At 37.6% G+C, this 27,889-nt stretch overlaps 1 protein-coding gene across 1 annotated transcript; it reads right to left on the bottom strand.

The window, feature by feature from the left end:
* Positions 1-676: 676 nt before the first annotated feature.
* CBR4 (carbonyl reductase 4) lies at positions 677-27,889 on the bottom strand. The gene is made up of 5 exons (XM_058309697.2): positions 27,568-27,889; positions 26,072-26,192; positions 23,884-24,020; positions 21,201-21,335; positions 677-1,769 (listed from the first exon to the last, which is right to left on the bottom strand). The coding sequence occupies exons 1-5, from the start codon at positions 27,707-27,709 to the stop codon at positions 1,591-1,593; spliced, it is 714 nt and encodes a 237-aa protein (XP_058165680.1). The 5' UTR covers positions 27,710-27,889; the 3' UTR covers positions 677-1,590.

Here is a 27,889-nt window from a genome sequence, read left to right as displayed (position 1 = left end):
ACAGAATGGGCCAATTGTACCAAATTTTTTTTTTAAGATTTATTTATTTTTTATTTCTCTTCCCTCCCCCTCACCCCAAGTTGTCTGCCTTCTGTGTCCATTCACTGTGTGATCTTCTGTGTCTGCTTGTATTCTTGTCAGCCGTACCCAAAATCTGTGTCTCGTTTTGTTGCGTCATCTTGCTGCATCAGCTCTCCATGTGTGCGGTGCCATTCCTGGGCAGGCTGCACTTTTTTCACACTGGGCAGCTCTCCTTCTGGGGCACACTCCTTGCACATGGGGCTCCCCTATGCGGTGGACACCCCTGTGTGGCACGGCACTCCTTGCACGCATCAGCACTGCGCATGGGCCAGCTCATCACACGGGTCAGGAGGCCCAGGGTTTGAACCTTGGACCTCCCATGTGGTAGGCATATGCCCTATCTGTTGGGCCAAATCCGCTTCCTGATTGTACTAAATTTAAAGTTGCAGATTATTTTGCCAAGCTATCCAAGCCTAAGTAATACCATTTATTACTTTATTACATTTAAACCAGATTCTAAATTCATGAATTCATCTTACTGATACTGCTGTTGTTTCCCAATCTACATAAAAATTGATCAACCCTGGCAAATGCAAAAGGAATACAATATTTGACTTCTAGCAAGGTTGCCAAAAGTATTGACCACTATCCAATATCCTTTTTTTTTCCTGATGCAAAACCAGGACAAATGCTTTTTATTTAAAAAAATACATCAGTAAGATCTAGCTCCCAGTAACACTCTGAATATTAGAATTAGAATATCACAAAATGTCTTACTTGCTTTATCCCATAATATACATCTGACAGAATCAAAATATAACCAACACCAACATGATTAACTTAAGAAGTTTAAAACTTTTTGCAGCTTTCTGTTCTTATGATATGTTCCATCTCAGAGAGCAGAGCCATGAGGAGCACAATGGCTTAGAGAACCACTTCCAGAGAATAGAACCAGCCATAATCAAGGACTATGTGCATCCAGAGAAGGAGGCTCTGAAGTATATGCATGACTGGATTTCAGAATCGCTACAGACAGTACCTAAAATATACTGCACTAGTGTCATGCATCACATTATTCTGGCTTAAAGTGACTTGGAATAGTTTCTTCCTTTGTGGTTATGCTACTAATGGAATATACATTTAGCTTCATTTACTTTATTTTATTTATTTTATTTTTAGGAATTTCTTCTTTAAATTTAACTTGGCAATGGCCCACAAAGTTAACTTCTAGAAAATTTAGCCTGGTCAAGTAAATAAACAATAAATTTTTTTCCACTTTTGAGACACAAATATAAAGACAATGCCTGTTTAGGCCACTTGCAAAACAGCCCTCCACTAAAATTGCTACAGCCTATAAGGTAACCAAAGATAGATGATACATTCCTTTTAGAAACCACTATTGATTACATATCATTCTTTTCAGACATATTCATAAAAAGATGGAAATTCATATTTGTAAGTACCAATAAGTTTGTTTAGCAAACACCACCCATGTAGGTATGACTGCCTAATTATTAACCAAACTGTGTCACTGATTCTACAAACCATTATTATTGAATAACCTATAAATTATACTATGAGTTGTAAACCCCCATCTACTACCAGAACATGTCCTGTAATATACGGTGATTCTAAAAGAAATACAACTGCATGTGCCACCTCAGTAGGTTCTCCAAACCTCCCAAGAGGAATATTCTTCTTTAAGTGTTCTTCTTTCAAGTTCTTCGTCATGTCCGTGTGAACAAATCCTAAAAGAGAAATGTTTGTTTTATTTAGTTGAAAAGGGCAGACACTAAGACATGCGCAAATTCAAATAAAAATTAATTTGCTCCCAAAAGTCTGACTTGAGATTGAAAAACCCAGTTTAGGAGATACACAGTTTTGCTAGCAACCAAGCAAGCAAGTCTACATTTTTATTCAACTTAATTCAATGAACATTTATTGAATGCTAAAATATTTGGCCTCCAAATACTTGGCCCAACTCGTAGCACAATGTAAGTGGATGAAAACAAACAAATAAAACAAAATTCCATTCCTTAGGGAACCTATAATTTATGGAGGGAACAGACCTAACTATGGTGAATACACTGAAAGTGCCAGAACAGTGATTAATTTTCACTTGAGTGGGAAGAGAGGTATGGGAGGTAAGATAAAGGGAAAGAAGGCATCACAAAGGTGGTCACGTGAGCTGATTTGGCAATACTGACAATAATCAATTCCATTTGCTTTTGCTAAGATAGCCAACGATTTAAAAGACCAGTATTTCTAATACCTATATAAGAAAAAAATCTTACGGTCATATCCAATTCTGATGTAAGTAACACAGAAAATTCAAATTGTAACATGGTATGGTGTATGCAATAAACTTCTCAGAGTACATGTTCTAAACCAAAGTATAAAGTACTACATAATATTTTAAGCATTCAATTCTAAATGATTCATATTAAAGATATATTCCAAAGAAAAACTGTAGATCATTATGAACATCTTGTAAAAGTGATGTCATCAACATGATGACATAAGACATCCCCTGGAAAAGTTTTCCCACAGAATCAACTAATAAAAGGAAAATTCTACTTGCTTAGAACTCTGGAGGATAAGAGAGGTTCAAGAAGGACTCCACAAATGCTAACTCAAAGCAAAAGAAAAAGAATCTCCAAGATCAGGTAGGAAATTTTGGTCCCAGACCTGCCAATATGAATCCCTCTCCCTCACTCATTTCTGCACAATCTGGGAGTGACACAGAGGCAGCATGTCCCAAGTCCCTGCAACCACAGACATAGACTATAGAGCCACCCATGACAGTGTGTTAGAACCCCATGTACATCCAGGCACAGGGATCCAGGCACACACCACTAAGTGAAGCTGCATACAAAAGGGCCACAGGAGAAAAAAATAAAAAAGAAAGCGACCATGGCAAAACTGTTGACAAGAGGTGCACACACTTAATCCAATTTCTGTTGGCTATAACAACTAAATGCAAAACGGATTTTTCTGGAGTGACCCACTTTCTGGATTGACCCACCTTTCTGAATCGATCCAATTTGGTTCCCTGGGGGTGGGATACCTCAACAGGGAAGAAACCAGAGGCCGAGAAGCTTGAGAGAAAAAAAGGGGGGTTTGGGGTGCTAAACTGAACTGCTGTAACACAGAACTGAAAAGTTTAAGGAAAAGAGGGCACTGAGTAAGGGAGAGAATTTAGACAACTCATAGGAGCTAGGGAGAAAATGCTGCACAAAAACAAAGAGAATAGATCAAATTCCCAGAGAAGGAACAGAGGAAAGGAAGCTTTCTCCTGGAGGTAAAACAACTACACAAAAAGTACAATGTTAAAAATTATACCATATATCCAGGACAAGAATCGGATGAAGATGAATTGAGAAAACCTGAACAGGTGAAAATGGACTACTCTAAAGGTCTAGAATAAGTTGAACCCAGCATCAAAGAAAGTCTTAACACACAGCCAATAAACAATAAAACCCTAGACAAGAGGGAGAAACTGACCTTCAGAGTTAATGCATCAACATAATCAGATACCCAGACAGATATCAGCAAAAAACTGCAAACCATACTAACAAAAAGAAAGATATGGCTAAGTCAAGGGAACAAATTAAAACTTCAGAGGAGAAACAGAATTTGAAACAACGAATCAAAGAATTTCAAATGATAAATCTTTAAGATACGGAAAGAGAAAATCTGCCTGCCAAAAATTCTTTATCCAGCAAAACTGAGGCAAACGCCAGCAAAATTGAAGGGTGAAATAGATGTATCCACAATAATACTGGGAGATTTTAATACACCACTTTTATCTTTGGATAGAACATCTGGACAGTAGACCAATATGGACAAAGAGATTTTGAATAATATTATAAATAACGAGACCTAACAGATATATAGAAACATTCACCCCAAAACAGCAGGATATACATTCTTCTCAAGTGCTCATGGATCTTTCTCCAGGATAGACCATATGTTGGGACATAAAAAAAGAGTCTCAATAAATTTAAAAAGATTGAAATTATACAAAGTACCTCCTTCTAATGGAATGAAGCTGTAAATCAATAACAGACAAGAAAGGGAAAATCCACAAATATAAGGAGATTAAACAACACATTCCTAAACAATCAGTGGGGCAAAGAAGAAATCGCAAGAGAAATCAATAAATATCAAGATGAATGAAAACAAGTGAGAAGTGGATTTGGCTCAACTGATAGAGCATCTAGCTACCACATGGGAGGTCCTGGGTTCAAACCCAGGGCTTCCTGGCCCATGTGGTGAGCTGGCCCATGCACGCAAGGAGTACTGTGCCATGCAGGCATGTCCTCCGTGTAGGGGAGCCCCATGTGCAAGGAGTGTGCCCTTCAAGGAGAGCCACCCTACGCGGAAAAAGTGCAGCCTGACCAGGAGTGGCACTGCACACACGGAGAGCTGATGCAGCAAGATGATGCAACAAAAAAGAGACACAGATTCCCAGGGCCACTGACAAGAATGCAAGTGAACAAAGAAGAACACACAGTGAGTAGACACAAAGAGCAGACAATGGGGCGGGGGGGGGGGGGGGGGGGGAAGGGTTGGGAGAGAAATAAATAAAAGATAAATCTTTATTTAAAAAAAAAAAAAAAAGGAAAGAATACAACATACCAAAACATATGGGACCCAGAGAAGGGAAATTTATAGTCCTAAGTGCCTACATTAAAACAGAAGAAAAAGCTAAGATCAAAGACCTAATTGCACACCTGAAGGAACTAGAAAAAGAACAGAAAACTAAACCAAAAGCAAGCAGAAGGAACAAAATAACAAAGATTAGGGCATAAATAAATGAAATTGAGAATAAAAAAATATTAATAATAACAGCATTAGCAAAGCCAAAGTTGGTTCTTTGAAAAGGCCAATAAAGTTGACAAACCCTTAGCTAGATTTACAAGGAAAAAAAGAAAGAGGAAAAATAAATATAATGAAAAATGAGGGGGAGGACATTACCATTAACCCCACGGAAATAAAATGGCTCATAAGAGGATACAAGAACAGCTATATGGCAACAAATTAGACAACACAGATGAAATGGATGAATTCCTAGAAACATACAATCTACACTCAATCTAGAAGAAATAGATCTCAATTACAAATAGAGACTGATTCAGGCATCAAAAACCTCCCAACAAAGAAAAGTCCAGGACCAGATGGCTTCACAGGTCAAGTCTACCAATTATTAAAAGAAGAATTAATACCAATCCTGTTCAAACTCTTCCAAAAATTGAAGAGGAAGGAAGACTTGAATTGACATTTCTCCAAAGAGGATATCCAAATGGCTAAAAAGCACATGAAAAGATGTTCAACATCAATAGCTATTAAGGAAATGCAAATCAAAACCACAATGAGATACCATATCACACCCACTAGATTGGCTATTAAAAACAAAAACAGAATTACAAGGGTTGGAGAGGATGTGGAAAAATAGGAACATGCATTCATTTCTCATGGGAATGTAAAATGATGCAACCGCTGTGGAAGACAATTTGGCAGTTCCTCAGAAAAATAAATATAGAATTACCATATTACCCAACAATCCCTCTACTAGGTATATACCCAAAAGAATTGAAAGCAGGAACTCAAACAGATAAATGCACACCGATGTTCATAGTATTTTTCACAACTGTTAAAAATGGAAGCAACCCAAGTATCTATGGATGAATGGATAACCAAAATGTGATATATACATACAATGAAATACTATTCAGCTATAAAAAGGAATGAATTCCTAATACACACGACAACGTGAATGAACCTTGAAGACATTATGCTGAGTGGAATAAATCAGACACAAAAAGACAAATATTGTATGATCTAACTGATATGAAATAATTAGAATAAGAAAACTCATAGTTAGAATTTAGATTATAGGCTACCAGGGGCTGGGATGGAGGTAAAAAATGGGGAGCTAATGCCTAATTTGTACAGAATTTCGATTTAGGTTGATCATAAAGTTTTGGAAATGGATGGTGGTGACACTAGTAGCACATTATTATGTAGATGAAATGTGGTTAAAAGGAAAATTTTACGTCACATGTATGTTACTAGAATCAAAACATAGGACTATATAACATAGTGAACCCTATTTTAAATTAAATGATGGACTACAGATAATAGTATGTGTACAAAAATGTTCTTTCATGAATTGTTACAAATGTACCACACTAATACAATGTGTTAATAATAGGATGGTATATGAACTATAGTTAATAATTAATATTCTTTCATCAGTCTTAACGGTACACATTAACGCAAACTGTCACCAAAATACAGCATATTTTTTTAACATGATTTTTCTGTAAAGCTACAACTTTTTTTTTAAAGATTTATTTTTCATTTATTTCTCTCCCCTTCCGCCCCTCTCCAGTTGTCTGCTCTCTGTGTCCATTCGCTGTGTGTGCTTCTGTGACTGCTTCTATCCTTATCAGCGGCACCGGGAATCTATGTTTACAACTTCTTTAATTATAAATATATATAATATATATAAATATATATAAATCTGGTGAGATTAGTCTAAGACATAAAAATACATACCATTAATAAAATACTTAAGCCATAAAATCAGAATTCTGTATACTATACAATCATTTACACTTTTAAAAAGAAAGCAATAATTAATGATCATGAAGTGGCGGACTTGGCCCAGTGGTTAGGGCGTCCATCTACCACATGGGAGGTCCACGGTTCAAACCCCAGGCGTCCTTGACCCATGTGGAGCTGTCCCATGCGCAATGCTGATGTGTGCAAGGAGTGCCGTGCCATGCAGGGATGTCCCCCTCATAGGGGAGCCCCAGGAGCAAGGAGTGCACCCCGTAAGAAGAGCCGCCCAGCGCGAAAGAAAAAGTGTAGCCTACCCAGGAATGGCACTGCCCACACGGAGAGCTGACACAACAAGATGACGCAACAAAAAGAGACACAGATTACTGTGTCGCTGACAACAACAGAATCGGACAGAGAAGAAGACACTGCAAACAGACACAGAGAACAGACCCCCCCTGGGGGGGGAGGGGTGGGGGGAAGGGGAGAGAAATAAATAAATAAATAAATCTTTAAAAAAATAAATAAACACAGATTCCCATGCCACTGACAACAACAGAAGCAGACAAAGAAGATGCAGCAAATAGAGAACAGACAACCGGGGGGAGGGGGGTGGGGAGGCGAGAGAAATAAATAAATAAATCTTAAAAAAAAATTAACGATCATGAAATGATCAGTCATTATAAAAATAAATAAAAAATGTTAAAGTCATAGATTAATTGAGACTTAGGATCACCACTGATTTATTAAGTAATACTATGCAATTATTTAACTTTTCTGTCTTAGGTTTTCATTTTAAATATCGAAACAATTCTTTTTATTTTTAATTTGTATGTGTTTTTTGTAAATGCTTCTGTTTGTACATATTCCACAATTAAATACATTTTTAAAGTCCAGAAAAAAATTTTTTTTCTTAAAATCCTTGTGAGATGTAATCACAGATTCTTCTATAATGAAGTCCATGACAGTGACAGTTTCATTAGAGAAAAACTGGAAACAAGCTGAATATCCTTTAATAAGATGGTTAAATAAGTCACAGTACATCCACAGAGGAGAAAAATGTGCAGTGATTAAAAATGATGCTATAGAAAGATATTTAAAATTATAGGGAAAATTAAGCCTTGTAGATTAAAAAAATAGCTTACAAATTAGCTCAGTTATACCACAACTGAAAAACAAAACAAAATGACTAATATATGCTAATAACTGAAAAAATATATACCAAAATATTAATAGTGATTATCATTAGATATTGGAATTAGAGGTGATGATTTTTATTTTCTTCTTTGTGCTCTTCTTTACTTTCCAAATTCTCTACAGCAAATACATATTACTTTGTAACCAGGTAAAAGGTTATTGATAAAAGTCTGAAGACTGCAATGAGGGACTGCAATAACAAAACTAATTTTGCATTATTTGTGTATTATATTTTGAGATTATATTGTGAAATACAATTTCCTCTGCCATAAAAGCTTACCATATTATTTTTAAAGTTAGCACAATTTACTTTATTCCCTTTTATCTTTAAGAACAAGATGGCCAGAAGGAATGCAAGAATAAAAGGAGAACCACCTGACACAGACAATGATAAAACTGGGCAACCAGCCTCTGCAGAATTTCAGATAAACTATAATGGAAACCTAACTTAAAGTGAAGAGCCATATTAATCAATAGGCAATCTAATAATCAATGAACAATCTGATTATCTTAAGGCACAATTTGGGCTCTTTGAATCCAAAGTGTTTGTCTTTGGACACACTCATTTTCAAAGGTACCTTGGATAGTACATTAGAAAGAAAGATCACCTCGTATTTGTTAGAAAAGTTGAATGAATTAAAGTTATAAAGGGAACATTTAAAAGTTCATGTGATTCATACTGGAGGAATGCATAAGAAACTATGAGCCATCTATATGCTGTCTGCAAGACACTCACCTCAGACCCAAGGATACCAATAGATTGACAGTGAAAGACTGGAAAAAGGTATTCCACACATTCAGTAACCGAAAAAAAAAAGCTGGGATAGCTATATTTACATAGGATCAAACAGACTTTAAAAGCAAAACTATCAGAGATAATGAAGGACATTACATATTAATAAAAGGGCAATTCACCAGGAAGAAATAACAAATAAAATTTGTAGGGAAGTGGATGTGGTGCAAGTGATTGGGCTCCTGCCTACCAAAGGTGAGGTCCCTGGTTCAGTTCCCAGTGCCTCCTAAAGAAGAGAGCAAGCTGGCGCAACGGGTAGGCACAGCAGGCTGACACAACAAGATGACGCAGAAAGAGACACAAGAAGAAAAACACAATGAAAGACACAACAAAGCTGGGAACAGAGGTGGCTCAAGCAATTCAGCACCTCACTCCCACATCAGAGGTCCCAGGTTCAGTTACCAGTGCCGCCTAAAGAAACAAGGAAGATGAACAGACACTGCAAGTACAAACAATGAGGGATTAGGGAGAAATAAATAAATAAAATAAATCTTTAAAAATAAGTAAGTAAATAAAAACGTATATGCACCTAACCAGGAAGTCCCAGGATACATGAGGCAAACACAAAACTGAGCAGAGAAACAGACATCTCTACAATAATAGTTGGAGACTACAATACACTACTCTCAGCACTGGATAGAACATCTGGGCAGAGGATCAATAAAGAAACAGAGCTTGAATAATATGATAAATGAACTAAACCTAATAAGCATATACAGAACATTGTACCCCAAAACAGCAGAATGTATATTCTTTTTCAATTGCTTATGGATCTTTCTCCAGGATAGAACATATGTTGGGTCACAAAACAGATCTCGATAAATTCAACAAGATCAAATTATACAAAGCACTTTCTCTAATCATAATGGAATAAAGTTGGAAATCAACAAGAGGCAGAAAAAGGGAAAGTTCACATATATATGGAGATTAAACAAAACATTCTGTTTTTCAAATGTATTTTTCCCCTCACCCTCCCCCGCCCTGCTGTTTTTGCTGTTTGTGTCCATTTGTAGTGTGACCTTCTATATCTATTTATCTTTCTGTCTTCTCTTCTTGTCTTTCTACTCTAGGATTCAGAAGGATTCAATCCTGGAGACCTCTGACGTGGAGAGAGGTTCCCTGTCAATTGTACCATCTCAATTCCTGGTCTCTGCTGGCTTCACCTTGATTCTCCCCTTCATCTTTCTTTTGTTGCATCATCATCTTGCTGTGTGACTCACTTGCGCAGGCACTGGCTCACCATGCAGGCACTCGGCTCACTGCACAGGCACTGGCTCGCCGTGCAGGCACTGGTTCACCAAGCAGGCACTCATGTGGGCACTCAGCTTGCCACACCTCATGTGGGCACTCAGCTTGCAACATGGGCACTTAGCTCACCACATGGGCACTTGGATCACCACGCAGGCACACATTCTCTTCTTATTTTCACCAGGAGGTCCCAGAGATCGAACCTGGGTCCTCCCATATGGTAGGCGGAGGCCTTATCACTTGAACCACATCTGCTTCCCAAACAACACATTCTATATAATCAATGGGAAAAATAATAATAATCAATGGGTCAGAGAAGAAATTTTGAAGGAAATCAATAAATATCTCGAGATGAATGACAATGAAAATACAACATATCAGAATCTATGGGATGCAGCAAAGGCAGTGCTGAGAGGGAAATTTATAGCCCTCAATGCTTACATCAAAAAAGAAGAAAAAGCTAAAATCAATGACCTAACTATACACCTAGAGGAATTAGGAAAAGAACAGCAAACTAATCCCCAAGCAAGAAAATGGAATGAAATAGAAAAAAAAACAATAGCGAATTAACAAAATCAAAAGTTGGTTCTTCAAGAAAATTAACAAAATCAACAAACCCTTAGCTAAACTGACAAAAAAAAATTTTAAAAAAAGAGAGAGAGAAGATGCAAATAAAAGAAATAAAAAAATGGAAACGGGAGAAGTGGATGTGGCTCAAGTGATAAGGCCTATGCCTACTATATGGGAGGACCTGGGTTTGATCCATGGGACCTCTTGGCAAAATAGAAGAAGAGAAAGCAAGCCTGCGCAGTGAGCCAGGGCCCATGTGGTAAGCTGAGTGCCTGTGCAAGTGCCCGTATGGTAAGCCAAGTGCCCATGTGAGTGCCTATGTATTGAGCCAGTACCTGTGTGGCAGTGCCCGCGCAAGTGAGTCATGCAGCAAGATGATGATGTAACAAAAGAGAGATGAAGGGGAGAGTCAAAGTGAAGTGCAGCAGAGTCCAGGAACCTCTCTCCACATCAGAGGTCCCCAGGATCAAATCCCTCTGAATCCTAGAGGAGAAAGATGAGAAGACAAAAAAAGAGAGAGAGAGGGAGAGAGAGAAATAGATACAGAAGATCACATAGCAAATGGACACAGACAGCAAAAATAGCAGGGCAGGTGTGGGGGTGGGGAAAAAATCAAAAAATGAAAAAAATGAAAATGGGAACATTACTACTGACCACACAGAAATAAAAGAGATCATAAGAGGATATTATGAACAACTGTATGGCAAAAAACTAGACAATGTAGACAAAATGGAAACATTTCTACAACAACCTACACTGACCCTAGAAGAAAGAGAAGACCTCAACAAACCAATCACAAATAAAGAGACTGAATCAGTCATCAAACAGATACCCAAAATGAAAAACCCAGGACCAGACGGTTTCACGAATTCTACCAAGCATTCAAAGAAAATTTAATACCAGTCTTACTTCAGCTCTTCCAAAAAATTGAACAAAAAAGAACACTACCAACTCATTCTATAAAGCCAAACATCACCCTAATACCAAAGTCAGATAAAGTTACTACCAAAAAAAAGAAAATTACAGACCCATTTCTCTAATGAATATAAATGCAAAAATCCTTAATGAAATACTTGCTAATTGAATCTAACAACACATTAAAAGAAATATTCATCATGAGCAAGTGGGTTTTATACCACACATGCAAGAATGATTCAACACAAGAAAATCAATCAGGATGATATGCCACATTAATAAATCAAAGAGGAAAAATTACATGATCTTATTGATTGACACAGAAAAGGCATTTGGCAAAATACAGCATCTGTTCTTGATAAAAGTACTACAGAAAATAGGAATTTAAGGAATTCCTATTTTCTCAATATGATAAAGGCCAAATATGAAAAACCCACAGGTAACACTGTACTCAATGATAAAGACTGAAAGCTTTCCCATTGAGATCAGGGACAAGACAAGGATACCCGCTGTCACCAGTGTTGCTCAATATAGTGCTAAGAGTTCTAGCTAGAACAATCAGGCAAGAAAAAGAAATAAAAGGCATCCAAATCAGAAAGGAAGAAGTACCACTTTCACTTTTCACAGACCATATGATCCTACATCTAGAAAGTTCCAAAAAGTCTACAACAAAGCTGCTAGAGCTAATAAACAATTTCAGTGAAGTGTCAGGATACAAGATCAATATGCAAAAACCAGTGGTGTTTCTATATAATTGTAATGCGCAATCTGAGAAGGAAATTAGGAAAAAATTTCCATTTACAATAGCAACTAAAAGAATCAAATATTTAGGAATAAACTTAACCAAGGATATAAAGCACTTGTATTCAGAAAACTACAAAGCATTGCTAAAAGAAATTTAAAAAGACCTAAATAACTGGAAGACATTCCATGCTCATGGATTGGAAGACTAAATATCATTAAGGTATCAGGAAGCGGATGTGGCTCAACTAATATCATTAAGGTATCAATTCTGCCCAAATTCAATGCAATCCCAATAAAAATTCCACCAGCACTTTTTAAGAAAACGGAAAACACAATTATTAAATTTATCTGGAAGGGCTGGGGGCCTGAATAGTCAGAAATATCTTAAAAAGAAAAAGCAAAGTTGGAGGACTCTCACTTCCAGACTTCGAATCATATTACCTAGCTACAGTGGTAAAAACAGCATGATATTGGCATAAGAATAGACACATAGACCAATGGAACCAAAACGATGGTTCAGAAACAGACCCTCACATCTATGGTCAAGTGATTTTTGACAAGCCTGTCAAACCCACCCAGATGGGACAGAACAGTCTATTCAACAAATGGTGCTAGGAGAACTGGATATCATAGCCAAAAGAAAGAAAGAGGACCCCTATCTCACACCTTATACAAAATTAACTCAAAACAGGTGAAAGACCTAAATATAAAAGCAAGAACCATAAGCTCCTAGAAGAAAATGGAAGGAAACTTTTTCAAGACTTGGTGGTAGGTGGTGGTTTCTTAAACCTTACACCAAAATCAAAAGCAAAGAAAGAAAACATGGATAAATGGGACCTCCTCAAACTTAAACACTTCCCTGATACAAAGGATTTCACTAAGAAGATGAAAAGGCAGCCTACTCAATAGGAGAAAATATTTGGAAACCACATGTCCAATAAAGGTTTGATTTCCATTCTATATAAAGAAGTCATACAACTCAACAATAAAAGAGCAAGCAATCCAATTTAAAAGTGGGCAAAAGATTTAAATAGACATTTCTCCAAAGAGGAAATACAAATGGACAAAAAGCACGTGAAAAAAATGTTCCATATCACTAGCTATTAGGGAAATGTAAATCAAAATGACAATGATGACAATGAGATATCATCTAACACCACATAGAATGGTGATTATTAAAAAAACAGAAAATAGTAAGTGCTGGAGAGGATATGGAGAAATAGCAACACTCTTTCACTGCTGGTGGGATTGTAAAATGGTACAACCTCTGTGGAAGACAGTTTGGCAGTTCCTCGGGAAGCTAAATATAGAACTGCCAAATGATTTGCAATTCCTCTACTAAGAATATATCCGGAAGAACTGAAAACTATGACATGAACAGACACCTGCACAATGATGTTCTTAGTTGTGTTATTCAGAATTGCCAAAAGATGGAAACAGCCAAGTGACTATCAACTGATGAATGGATAAACAAAATGTGGTATATACATATGATGGAATATTATATTGCAGTAGAAGAAATGATATTGGGACTCATGATAACATGGATGAATCTTGAAGACATTATGCTAAGTGAAGTAAGCCAGACACAAAGGGACAAATATTGACTGGTCTCATTAATATGAACTAAATAGGAAAAAAAGACACATGGAGTTAAAACTTAAGACTATAGGTTATTAGGCAATAAGAGGAAGGTTGAGAAGAACCAATTAATTAACTTGACTGTAAAAGTACGGAAATGGATAGAGCTGATGGTAACACATTATAGTAAGTAGCAACTGGTTTATAAATGGAATTGTGGCTGAAAAGGGATCTAAATGCCATATAAAAAAAGCTAGAGAATAATCTAGGGACTGAATAACACAGTGAACCCAGAGGTGGATGAGAATTGTGGTTGATAGTACAAAATGCAAGAGTGTCCTTCTGTGAGCTAGAGCAGATGTACGTCACTATTGCAGGGTGGTGGGAATGTGGATAAGCATGGGAAAAATACAATTGGTGTGACCTACGGACTGTGGTTAACAACAATACTGTAATATTCTTACATCAGTGCCAAAGATATACTGTGTTGATAATTTAGGGATGGTATGGAAAAAGTGTGCCAAATGTAGAATGGATACTGGGAGTGACTAATCATGAAATAGGAGCTAGCCACATTGAACTCTGCACCGAAACCCTAAGAAGTAAAGTGGGCATCAGTTGCCAAGTTGAAAGGAAGGGAAGAATGCACCAAAACTGGCCTTTCCTCTCTAATTATGATGCTTGATATGGAGGACAAGAGCATGTCTAAATGACCAAAAGCCTTTCTCTCATCACCTGCAGCTTTATATATATATATATATATATCCTTCCTCATTTTATCAACTTATCAGAAATCAAGTAAAAAATGTGAAGCCAGTCTCTAATGATCAATTATTCTAGGCTAACTACCAAATGTTAATGCCATTTTTTGCTAATGATGAACCATGTCATCATCATTTGTAAATGTATTCACAGCCCAGAGCAGTGCACATAAACCATCTTTTAAGTACTACACAGTATACCATAAGACCTGAGCAGAGATTAGTAGTTTGTAAACATCCTACACAACCATCTTTATGCTTGCCTTACTTTCCAGTTTGTTCTCTCTCTCTCTCCTTGGTTCCATAGGTCTTTCTCCCATATCATACTTTCACTTTACTTGTAAAGTTCTAGAAATTTTGTTCTAGTCCTCCTTTTATTACACATATTTATAATGCCTCTGAAGCTGGGCTATAAAAATTAGAGTAGTTGCCACTGTCCAACAAATGATGCTATATCATCCCTTGTTGGACAAAGAGAGATTTCCTACCAGTTACAATGCAATCACTCCTCAAATCAATAAACAGAGAAGTGAAATGACATGCACTTAGAACAAGGATACTTCTGGTTTAGTTGTGTATACATGACAACACACTCAGCACACACTGTTTTCTTACCTCCTAAGGAAAAAGGATAACCTTATAAAAGTCCATGCTCCTTATCCAATGAGAATTTAAATTTTATAATTTTATGTTCTCTAAAAGAAAATATATTTCCTTTATCTGTATTGGCTAGCTATATAGTACAAATAAACACCAACATCTCAATTCCATATTATTAGGTCATTATTTTAGTTTTTGTATTTTTCTATGCAGCATAGACTTTATATATATATATTTTTTAAAGATTTATTTATTTATTTAATTCCCCCCCCTCCCCTGGTTGTCTGTTCTTGGTGTCTATTTGCTGCGTCTTGTTTCTTTGTCCGCTTCTGTTGTCGTCAGCGGCACGGGAAGTGTGGGCGGCGCCATTCCTGGGCAGGCTGCTCTTTCTTTTCACGCTGGGCGGCTTTCCTCCTCACGGGCGCACTCCTTGCGCGTGGGGCTCCCCCACGCGGGGGACACCCTTGCGTGGCACAGCACTCCTTGCGCGCATCAGCACTGCACGTGGGCCAGCTCCACACGGGTCAAGGAGGCCCGGGGTTTGAACCGCGGACCTCCCATATGGTAGACGGACGCCCTAACAACTGGGCCAAAGTCCGTTTCCCAGACTTTATATTTAAATAACACACCAGGATTTTGGCCTATCACCAATAACAATTGTGAGATAGTACACTATTTGATTTATGTACCATCTCAAATAGAAGTTTCTTCAGTCCATTCTCTTGTACAAGTTTTTAGGACCTGGTTAGATCTAAAATAACTCCAAATACCTTTCTAAAGGAGAAGAAAGAAGCTTCTAGCTAAAAATTAGACCAAAATTTTAACCAGCACAAATTTGTATTATTTTATTATTTATCTGCCCCCCCCACCCCCCACCCCCGCAACTTGTGCTCAGTGTCTGCTCTCTGTGTCCATTCACTGTGCATTCTTCTGTGTCTGTTTTTCTTCCCTTCTTGTTTTCTCTTTAGGAGGTATCGGGAACCAATCCTGGGACCTTCCAATGTCGGAGAGAGATGCTCAATCACTTGACCCACCTCAGTTCCCTGGTTTGCTGTGTCTCTCGTCTTTTTCCTCTGTGTCTCTTTTTTGTTGTTGTTTTTGCATCAGCTCACTGTGCAGGCCAGCTCTCCACACAGGCCAGCTCACCTTCACCAGGAGGCCTTAGGAACTGAACCCAGGACCTCCCATATGGTAGACAGAAGACCAATCGCTTGAGCCACATCTCCTTCCCATTTTTGTATGCTTTAATATTGTTTGTAAAAGTGTATAGGAAAGCAGTATGAAAAATCAACTCCATGCCAAATAATATATACAAGCACCTAGAGCACCTGCTGAAGAACTGTCAAATTTATGCACCCATTTGTCAACAAGATTTTCTCTAAATAATAAACATCAGGCTCTTCACTTAAAAAAAAATAGTGGCAAACACTTTAGGTATCCTATAAAATAAAAGCAATACTATACTCCTTGTCAATATTAAAAATGTACATACTCTCGTGATCTCAGTAAATCCATTCCCAGAATTATACTCATATACTCATACATGTACAAAATAAATTATGTATAAATATTGTCACATCATCATCAGTTGTCACAGCAAAAGAACTGAACCAACCTAAATACCCATCAAGAGGTAAAAGGTTAATAAATTATTTTAGGGAAGCGGACTTGGCCCAGTGGTTAGGGCGTCCGTCTGCCACATGGGAAGTCCATGGTTCAAATCCCAGGCCTCCTTGACCCATGTGGAGCTGGCCCACCGGCAGTGCTGATGCGTACAAGGAGTGCCATGCCACACAGGGGTGTCCCTGCATAGGGGAGCCCCACGCACAAGGAGTGCGCCCCGAAAGGAGAGCTGCCCAGTGTGAAAGAAAGTGCAGCCTGCCCAAGAATGGCGCCGCACACACAGAGAACTGACGCAACAAAAAGGAACACAGATTCCCGTGCTGCTGACAACAACAGAAGTGGACAAAGAAGAACATGCAGCAAATAGACACAGAAACAGACAACCGGGGGGAGGGGGGAGAGAAATAAATAAATAAATAAATAAATCTTTAAAAATAAATAAGTAGAACCATAAAAGACATTACTGTCTGTTTTAATTCAGCCATGATAAATAGGGTAGTAGTCATGAAAGACCACATATTATATAATTCCATTTATATCAAATGTATAGAATTGGCAAGTCTACAGAGACAAAGTAGATGAGTAGCTGCCAGAGGCTGGGGGCGCTTTGAGGGAAAAAGGTAGGGAATGCTAATGAGTGCAGGATTGCTTTGGGGATGATAAAAGTATTCTAAAATTTATTGTGGTGATGATTACACAGCTATGCTAAAACTACTGAATTGCACGATTTAAATGAGTGAATTACGTGGTATATGAATTATACCTTCACAAAGCTGTTATTACAAAAAAAAAGTGAAGTAGCTCTGTATGGAATAATTTGGAATCATCTCCAAGATGTACTGTTTTGTGAATAAAACCAGGCACAGAACATTGTGAATAGTATGATACAGTCTGTATCTTTCTAAAAAAGAATATATTTTGGGAAGCAAACTTGGCCCAATGGATAGGGCGTCCATCTACCACATGGGAGGTCCACAGTTCAAACCCCGGGCCTCCCTGACCCATGTGGAGCTGGCCCATGCACAGTGCTGATACCCCCAAGGAGTGCCGTGCCATGCAGGGTTATCCCCCACTTAGGGGAGCCCCACACAAAAGGAATGCAAGCCCTAAGGAGAGCCACCCAGCACGAAAGCAAGTGCACCCTGCCCAAGAATGGCACCGCACACATGGAGAGTTGACACAGCAAGATGATGCAACAAAAAGAAACACAGATTCCTGGTGCCACTGATTAAGGACAGAAGCGGTCACAGAAGAACACGCAGCAAATGGACAAAGAGAGCAGACAACTGGGGAGGGGAGGGAAAGGGAGAGAAATAAATTTAAAAAATAAATCTTTTTAAAAAAATGAATATATTTTATTGGCTTGTATATGAAAGAATACAGAAGAAACCAGTTAACAGCGGTTGCTTCTGAGCAAAGGAACCAAAAGGGTAGTGGAGAAAAGACTAATTTTTTACTGTATATCTTTTTGCACTTGAATTTTATATCGTGTATATGTATTATCTATTCAAAACATATATAACCTATATTTTTTTAAAGTAACAGATCTATTCTAGGTTCCAGCTATCAAATATTCTGCTTCTCATTTTTAATATTTCTAATCAGTAAGATTTATCCATGGTAAGAAATTTATTTCATATTTAATGCGAGATCAAAGCTTAGCAATTAACTGATTTTTAAAAGCAGTCGGTAATATAAGGAAGAAAATGATAGTCTAATTTATTTTCCTTTTTTCTTTTCTGTTATAATCTACTTTTTAAACTGTTTTGTTGCTAATCTCCACTTGAAGGTGATGAGGAAAATGGACATAAAAAGAAATATATTGTTAATTCTGATTTTTGTTAGCTCTGTTATATCTGATAAAGAAATCTGGTTGAAATTACTATCTAAAGTAAAGATAGGCAGCAGACTTGGCCCAGCGGTTAGGGCGTCTGTCTACTACATGGGAGGTCCGCGGTTCAAACCCCGGGCCTCCTTGACCTGTGTGCAGCTGGCCCATGCGCAGTGCTGATGCGTACAAGGAGTGCTGTGCCACACAGGGGTGTCCTCGCGTAGGGGAGCCCCACATGCAAGGAGTGTGCCCCATAAGGAGAGCCGCCCAGCGCGAAAGAAAGTACAGCCTGCCCAGGAATGGTGCCATACACAGGGAGAACTGACACAACAAGATGATGCAACAAAAATAAACACAGATTCCCGTGCTGCTGACAACAGAAGTGGACAAAGATGACGCAGCAAATAGACACAGAGAACAGACAGACACCCGAGGGGGGCGGTTAGGGAAGAGAATTAAATAAATAAATAAATCATAAATCTTTAAAATAAATAAATTAAATAAAGGTAATAAATAATCTACAAAATCCATTTAATTCTATTATTTCTACTTGCACTTTGTTTATGACAAATGAAGCATACCAGTTCCTTGAAACCTGATAAATATATAACCAATTTAAGAAGATATTATATAAATATAATAAAAGTTGCCCAAAATTGCCAAATTTTTAGCAACAGTTTTTTTCTGTAGTATAAATCGCAGTAGAATAAGATCTTTAAGAAAAGCAATAGGGAAGTGGATGTGGCTCAAGCTGTTGGGCTCCCCACTACCATATGTGAGGTCCCAGGTTCAATTCTGTGGGCCTCCTGGTGAAGGCAAGCTGGTTCATGTGAAGAGTTGACTCAATAAGATGACACAAAAAAAAGAGATACAGAGGAAAAGACAATGAAAGACACAACAAACCAGGGGGCTTTGGTAGCTCAAGCAATTGAGTACTTCTCTCCTATATCGGAAGATCCCGGGATTGGTTCCTGGCACCTCCTAAAGAGAAGATGAGAAGAGAAGACAAGCACACACAGAGGAACGCTCAGCAAAAGGACACAGAAAGCAGACAGCAAACACAAGTGGCAAGGGTGGGGGAGATAAATAAAATGTATCTTAACAAAAAAAGAAAAGCCTTACCAACACACTTCCATAACACTCTTACAACTATTCCTTTTTATACAAAGGATTCCCACTATCCAATAGCCTTGGCAACGAATTCCTTCAGGGCAAAAATTAAGCATTCCTTTTTCAACTTTCCACAGCATCACATAGTCACCTCTATTATTACATTCTGTACATGACACTATAATTATTTGTTTACATGTCTAAGTTTCCCACTATAACTTAGTTCCTTGTGGCAGAAATGTCTTATTTCTTTTTGTAACTTCAGAACTTAACATAACCATATATGTAAGAGATACTCCAGGCAATCTGTTGAGTTATTCTGAGTTGGGAACATTTACATTACCCCCAACCCACCCAGCTTTTAAAACATCATGAACTATAATGAACTCTTAATTACCCATATTATCCCAAAACCTAAAAGAGAGAAAAGCAAATACATGCAGTCCAAAATCTCAGATACTCTATATTCCTTCATATATGGTTAACTAAGCTAAAACTGAAATCTATCAGCTTTATAAAGCATACACAAATAGAAGTCAGTGTCAAGATAATAATGCAGTTCTGAGATTATCTTTCCTTTTTCCTTGGTTTCAAAAAAATGAATGCACCAATCCATAATCAGTTATCAAATATTCATGGATTTAGAATGACTAAATTTAACAAGTCTCTGTGACCTACCAAAGGACTGGGATGAAAGCATATTATAGAGCAAAAAGCATAATAGAACATTCTGATAAATCCCTGACACCTGCTGGCTAAATAGCAGCACCAATGAACACCAAGTTTAGGGCCCAAGCTAGAGCCATTAGTGATTTGAAATGAAAAGAGGGCAAAGGTCTAGTTCAGCCCACTCTCTCATATAAACAAGCAGAACTAAAATAACTCTTTTCTTACCTAGATAATCAATTTCCAAACACCTGCAGTAAGCTAAAACAAAGATTCCATGGCTAACTGATAGTGGTATCTGAAAATACTCATTTTACTTAAAAGTCGAGTAAATAATTAACCAAAATTTCTTATATACCAGCTAATGAGAAATAATTTATATTTGTGCTTTATCACTTTTTTATTATCCTCCTAACTAAAAAAGCCGGCAGTTTTATCATCCAGTAACTTGGCAAAAGACAAATAATGTAAAGGTAAAAGCTAAGAAATTGAAAGGTTTCAATTTTAGACAGACCTTATTAGCAAAAGGATAAAAAGATCAAAATCCTGTAATAATTGAAAGGAAATTTGAGGGAGCATTATTTTTCAGCTTCTCTTCATAGGAAATCAAAAGGAAAGGCTTTTAGTAATAGTTTTCCTATAAACTGTTAACAGCTGTATGACCTTGAGCAAGCAAGTCACTCTGTTTCCTAGCTCCCAGTCTTCTAGACTGTCAAATAGACTGGAGTAGATGATCTCTAAGACCCTCTCTATCTTTAATTAGGGCAAAATTTATAAATAAAGACTATATGAAATATAAGGTGTAAGCATTTTTCTCTAAACCCCAGTTTACTAATTTTCACAATCATTTTAGAACTATCCTATCCAAATTTTAATCAATAAGTACTAATTAATGGACCAATGAATGGTTTCCTTCTCTATAAAACAAAAATCATAATCAATAAAGTTATTTTAATAAGAAGTTTATACTGACCTGGTGCAACCACATTCACTCTAATTTTCTTTCTTGCTACCTCTTTAGCAAGAGCACGTGAAAATCCCACTAATCCTCCTTTACTGGCACTGTACACAGATTGGCCAGAATTGCCTTTTAAACCAACAATACTTCCTATAAAAAAAAAAAAGAAAGCAAATGCAAACCAGTTAATGGGTTATTTGACAATCCAGCTACTTTATAGTGAAAAGAAAAAAAAAAGGTAAAACCATTTTGTCTTGTCCTGTGCTAAAATTAGAAATCCTGACCATTGTCATTTGAGTGGTAAGACTTAGAGTTTAAGTGTGCTCCAGATACATACAGAAAACAGGATCTGAAAGAAGCCAATATAAAACCTTGAATGCTAGACCAGGGGCTTGAGATATGATTCAATAAGTAAAAGGGACCTGCTATAATCTATGAATAAGTCAAATACGATGTAAATTCTGTAATGTTTATAAAAGCTTCCAGCAGAAAGAGGTCAAAAGGCAGAAAGAAAAGTCAGAAAAAGTCTGATTAATTTTACGATTCTACAGTACAAACATAAGGAAGCATTCAAGTCACAAAAAAAATAATTCAAGTGACGATAAATTACTTAAATTTGAACCACTATCAATCTATATTAGCAAAGTTTTAATGACAATCTTTCTGTAAAATTGTGGTTACTTTCAAAATTATAACTTGTGTTGCCTCGTAAAGAATCTTAGACGACCTTATGTAATAAATATGCTAGAATATTTTATAATTCAAATATAAACTGCATGCAAATAAATTCTTGCAAAACAGAAGTGGGAAGTAATTTCCTGTACCACTGATCTGTGCTTATGATATAAAAATTAATCAAGAACCTCACAAAAATTGTGTAAAGTAGGGAAGCAGCTGTGGCTCAATCAGTTGGGCTCCCGTCTACCATATGGGAGGCCCTGGGTTCACGTCCTGGGGCCTCCTTGTGAAGGCAGGCTCACTCGCACACTGCGGAGAGCCACCCGGCCCGCAGACACCGCCGCGCACCACCTGGCCCACGAGTGCCATGGAGAGCTGACTCAGCAAGGTGACGCAACAACAACAAAAAAAGCCACACGGGGCGATTGAAAAAAAAATTGTATAAAGTAATTTTATTTTAGGAAAAAATATTCCAAACACTTTTTGTATTATAATCAAGTCCAATAAGAAAATACTTATCTACACTATATATCATGGCCAGTTAATGACAAAGGAAGAGAATTGTATAATATAGAAATAGAAGAGACATCAGACAGAAGAAATACAGCTGGACAGAAATAGGTATATTTGTATATTTGGGTGAAAGAGAAATATGGGGAGACAGAGAAAGGAAGGAATACAGGTATGGAATAAAGGCAAAATAGGAAGCTTTGGTAACTTTGGTTCATGCCACCCACTATTGTTCATCTGGACAAAAAGCTACTAGAGTAAGTGATAACTTCTGAAACACCAATGAATTTTTTAGCAGTTTAAAGCATTCCTTTCTGTAATAAGATATTCTTAATTTATTTTCAATTATCTATTTTTATTTACTTTTATTGGGATTCTAAAAGTGTTGCACATATACGACAGACTGATTTTGATTTTTTTAAAAAAACACACCTCAAAAGGGGATTTTTTAGAGTTAAACAATGGTACACAATGATATCAGGTGATACAAACAGGCCAGTGTGCCAGCTTACAAGATCCCAGAGTCATTAGCTGGCTGTATTAGAAGGCAGAGTACTCATTTACAAATCTCTTTTATAAGAAGAAAAACTGACTCCTTTCATTTTTAAGGGTAAATGCCCAAAATGTTCTAGTGCCTATTTAGTTTATTAATGCAGTGTCCTTTCCTTTTCTCATTTTCAAAGAGAAAATCTCTGAATTTTGGCTTGGAAAGCCATTTCCTATATTAAAAAGAATAAGGTCATTTACTTTAACGGAGCATCACCCCCCTTCTGTGGTCTTTTAAGATATTATCACTTAAAATTAAAGGGTAGGTGCTATAGCACTCTTTTCAAATTACAAACCAAAGTAAAATTTCAAGTCAATTTGCATTTTAAGGTACCCAGGCCCATATTACGTGGTATATCTGCCCCACAAGCCATATGAACTGAAGGCTAAGAACTACTGACATCCATTTTAAAAAACTGAAAAATGTACTCTCTAAACTAATTTAAATATTCTCTTAAACCTCTGCACTAGATTTATCTCATGCAACTGTTATAGATCATTTTTTGCCCCTTGAATCTAAAAATGTTTAAGTCCTTACCCATATTTTTAAAGTTAGGTTTCACATAAAAATCCGGATACCAAATATCTCTTGAAAAATCCAAATAGCTGGCAAAACCGGGACCACGTTCCTACATATCAACAGTATACTTGATCTAATCAGCAGTTGCCCTGACATTCCACATTGCCTCTGGACACAGAGGCTGGATGTCCTTTGCCATTTATCACACTGCTTGTGCCATCATTTTTCTAACACAAATTTAACACCTTCCTGACCCCCATGGACGTTATTTGTGATTCCTGTCATACCCGTTTATCAGTTCACTAGGGCCTTTTCTTCTCCCCCATACATAATACAAAGATGAATTTCATCCAAGTTTCACCCATGAATGAATTCCAAATTAGCAGATTATATTTTTTTATGATAGTATGGGATAATAATAAATTTACAAAGGTGAAGACTCACCTACATTAACAATAGACCCTCCCTGTTGTTGAATCATAGTCCTCACAGCAGTTTTACATGTCAGCATGGAGCCTAAGAGGTTAGTATGAAGCTGAGATATCATATCTTCAGTTTTTGTTCTCACCAAAAGGTTATCCCTACAAAAGAAACAGCATGCAAACATTAAAAAGTATAAAACAAACAAAAAAACCTAAAAATGTATATATAATATTTTACTGAAAGAGTATAATTACTGCTGTGTAGCCAAAAGAGGATGAATTAAATGAGCAACTGCTATACTATGCCTTGTTCAGCAATCAATATGCTATTCTAAATTTTCTGTCCCAAATTCATCTTAAAAAAGAATACCCAGCACAAGCAACAACAACAACAATAGACAAATTAGACTTCATCAAAATTTAGAACTTAGTGCATCAGAGGATATCATCAAGAAAGTGAAAAGAGGGAAGTGGACTTGGCCCAATGGATAGGGCGTCCGTCTACCACATGGGAGGTCTGCAACTCAAATCCCAGGCCTCCTTGACCCGTCTGGAGCTGGCCCATGCGCGGCGCTGATGTGCGCAAGGAGTGCCGTGCCACGCAGGGGTGTCCCCCGCGTAGGGGAGCCCCATGCACAAGGAGTGCACCCCTTAAGGAGAGGTGCCCAGAGTGAAAGAAAGTGCAGCCTGCCCAAGAATGGTGCCGCACACACAGAGAGGTGACACAGCAAGATGACGCAATAAAAAGAAACACAGATTCCTGGTGCTACTGATAAGGATAGAATTGGTCACAGAAGAACACACAGTGAATGGACACAGAGAGCAGACAACTGGGGGGGGGGGAGGGAAGGGGAGAGAAATAAAAAAAACAAATCTTAAAAAAAAAGTGAAAAGACAGCTTTATAATGAGAAAATATTTTAAAATCATATATCTGAAAAAGGTTTAATATCCAGAATATAAAAAGAACTCCAACAATTCCATAATAAAAAGACAAACAACTGGGCAAAGGACTTGAATAGACATTTTTCTAAAGAAGATATACAAATGGCCAGTAAGCACATAAAAAGATGCTTATTCAACATTATTAGCCATCAGGGAAATACAAGTCAAAACCACAATCAGAAACCACTTCTTACCCACTAGAATGGCTATTATTTTTTTAAAAAGCAAGGGGGGGACGACGACACAAGTGTTGGCAAGGTAAAGAGGAACCCTCACATATTACAAGTGGGAATGTAAAATGGTATAGTCACTGTGAGAAAGTTTGGCAGTTGCTCAGAAAGTTAAACACAGAAGTACCAGATGACCCAGCAATTCCACTTCTAAGTATATACCGGTAAAAAATGAAAGGAAGGACTCAAATAGATATATTAATATTTATACCAATATTAATAGCAGCATTATTCACAACAGCCAGAAGGTAGAAGCAAACTAAGTGTCCATCAGTGGATGAAGAGATAAAAAGCAATGAAATTCTGATACATGCTACAACATGGATGAACTCTGAAGACATCATGTTGAATGAAATAAGCCAGACACAAGGGGACCAATATTGTATGATCCAATTTATGAAATACCTAGAATAAGTAAATACGTAGCAACAGAGAGTAGATTACAGTGGAGGCCGGGGAAGATGGGGATAGGGAGTTGTTGCTTGATTGTACGGGAAGTTTCTGTTTGGGGTGATGAAAATTTGGTGATGGACGGTGGTGTTGGTGGCACAATATTGTGAATGTAGTTAATATCAATGAATTGTATGCATGATAGCATGATAATGACTAAAATGGGAAATTGTCTATATGTTACCACTATAAAAATAATTTTTAAAAAGAATATATACTCTAAAATACCATTTTTACAAGTTAATGAATGGGCAAAATTTATGTGTGGTGATTTAATTCAGAAAAGTGTTTATCCATGGGAAATTATTGGGAAGAGGTGAGAGACTTCTGGGGTCCTGGAAAAGTTCTTTAACTCAATATGGATGGTGACTACAATGTTAAAATTGACTGAACTGTACATACTTACTGTCTACAAAATTGTAGCGTACCATATGTTATACCTCAATAGGAAGAGGTGTCAGAATGAAAGACTAAGTTTTAAAATAGATAGGGTTTTTCTTCCAAGAAGAAGTAAAACAACTTCCTTTAGTATGTTAATTCACACTCATAAAAGACTTATTAGAAATTAACTTAAATCTGTGACCAACCTGTTAATACCAGCTGCATTTACCAAGAAATTAGCTGGACCTAAATTTTTCTCTATCTCTTCAAATGTATTTTGAACATCATGTTCTTTGGCAACATCACAGCTAAATGCCAAATGGTCTCCTACACAAACAAAATGAGATTAGAATTACTCATAAATTACTGGAATTTAAAATATATTGAATACACATTTGTTAAGCATCTTTTATGTTCACAATGCTCTGTAAGATTCATTTTCTAATATTTATAACTTTGACAATGACCCCAATTTAATAGTCTTCTGGGCTTCATATTCCTTTCCTGAAATTTAGACTAATCTGATAAATTTTTGTTAGATTGGTTTTCTTGGTCCTAAGCATAGACTAGAGTTTCTCTTTTTCTTTTTTCAAACGCTACCAAAGCACAACAGCACACCTATCATAATGACTACTGTACAAGGCTAACCAACAGAAGATGTGAAACAAGGCAGGAAGCTGCTATAACTTTTTACTAAAAGCAATTGTTACCTATCTCTCTATAAAGTCCACTAATACTAATATAACCTGTGCACAAATCCAAACTTATTTTATATCCACATATGCCTAGAAAGCCAAATGAGAAGTATAAACTCTATAGACTTTGGATATTCAGGGTGATGTAAGCTGTAATGTGGGGGGTTCGGCTAAAAGCTGACTTGGAATGTGGCGGATATGCCTTAATTCAAGCTTACCTGGAAGAAATAACCTATCCAATACTCAGATAAAACACTTGAAGAAACTAACAAAAAGTCTTTTTGCATACAAACACCATTTGTCTCCCCACTCTTAATTCCTCTGTATAAAAGGGACCCAAAAATTCTATTTGGGGCTCGGTTTTTATTAGGACAGGAGTCCCCCAGTTCAGCCAGTCGAAATAAATCAACTTCCTTCTCAGAGTTCTGATACCACGTACACCCAACTTCTTTGTTGCTGCACTACTTTAAAATTAGATCTAGAGTAAATGGGGAAAAAATTCAAAGGAAAATCAGGTATTCCCTATTTAATAAGTTACCATTTTAACATCGAATGCAAATGTTAAAAACCTAAAACAACTGCTTATTTTTCTTACCACCTTCATGCTTTAAGAAACAGTAAGTCACCTGGGAACTCACACTTTCTACGTGAAAACCAGTCATTCATGGGATACGTGATTCAAGGAAATGAAAGAATCCTCTGCTAACTCTTGGATTCCACCTGAAAACTGGCTGGGTCAAAAACCCTGAAAGCTCTATCAGTGGTTTTCATCCCGCCCAGCAAACACTGGTAGTTGAGGGTAAACCCAGTAAGGAGCACCAGTTTTTCTCCCTTGGTCAGAAAAACGTAACAGCAGTGAATACAAGGCAGCAAGAAGCATTCACTGAAACTTTTCCTGGTCTCTATCTTGTGTGTGTGTGAGAGACCGACCCACTCGATTCACAGATGAGGAAACTCAGGTGCCTGACCGCCGCCACACAACCGGACCTCTCCAGCTCGGTACCTACCGCCGAGCTCACCGGCGGCGGCTTTGGCCACTTCCAGGTTTCTGGCGACGATCGCCAGTCGGTAGCCTTTCTGGGCCATTAACTGGGCCACCGCCTTGCCAATGCCTCGGGAACCCCCAAAAATGGCACAGACTTTGTCCATCCTGGACCGGGAGGCCCAAGGGCTGGGCGTAGCGATCCCTTCCCAAGTTCCTCGGCCTTTTAAATCTCCGTGGCCCCAAATTGCCGCAAAAACGCCCTATCGAAGACCGGCCGCCAGTGTTCGGCAAAGGAGACGCAAGGAGCACGGAGTCAGCGTGCTGACGTCATCGCGCACGCACCC

The sequence above is a fragment of the Dasypus novemcinctus genome, chromosome 1, assembly GCF_030445035.2.
Source record: "Dasypus novemcinctus isolate mDasNov1 chromosome 1, mDasNov1.1.hap2, whole genome shotgun sequence".
In the NCBI taxonomy this organism is placed as follows: Eukaryota; Metazoa; Chordata; class Mammalia; order Cingulata; family Dasypodidae; genus Dasypus; species Dasypus novemcinctus.
Note: the sequence above shows the minus strand (reverse complement) of the source record. Positions and strands in the feature narration are given on the sequence as shown.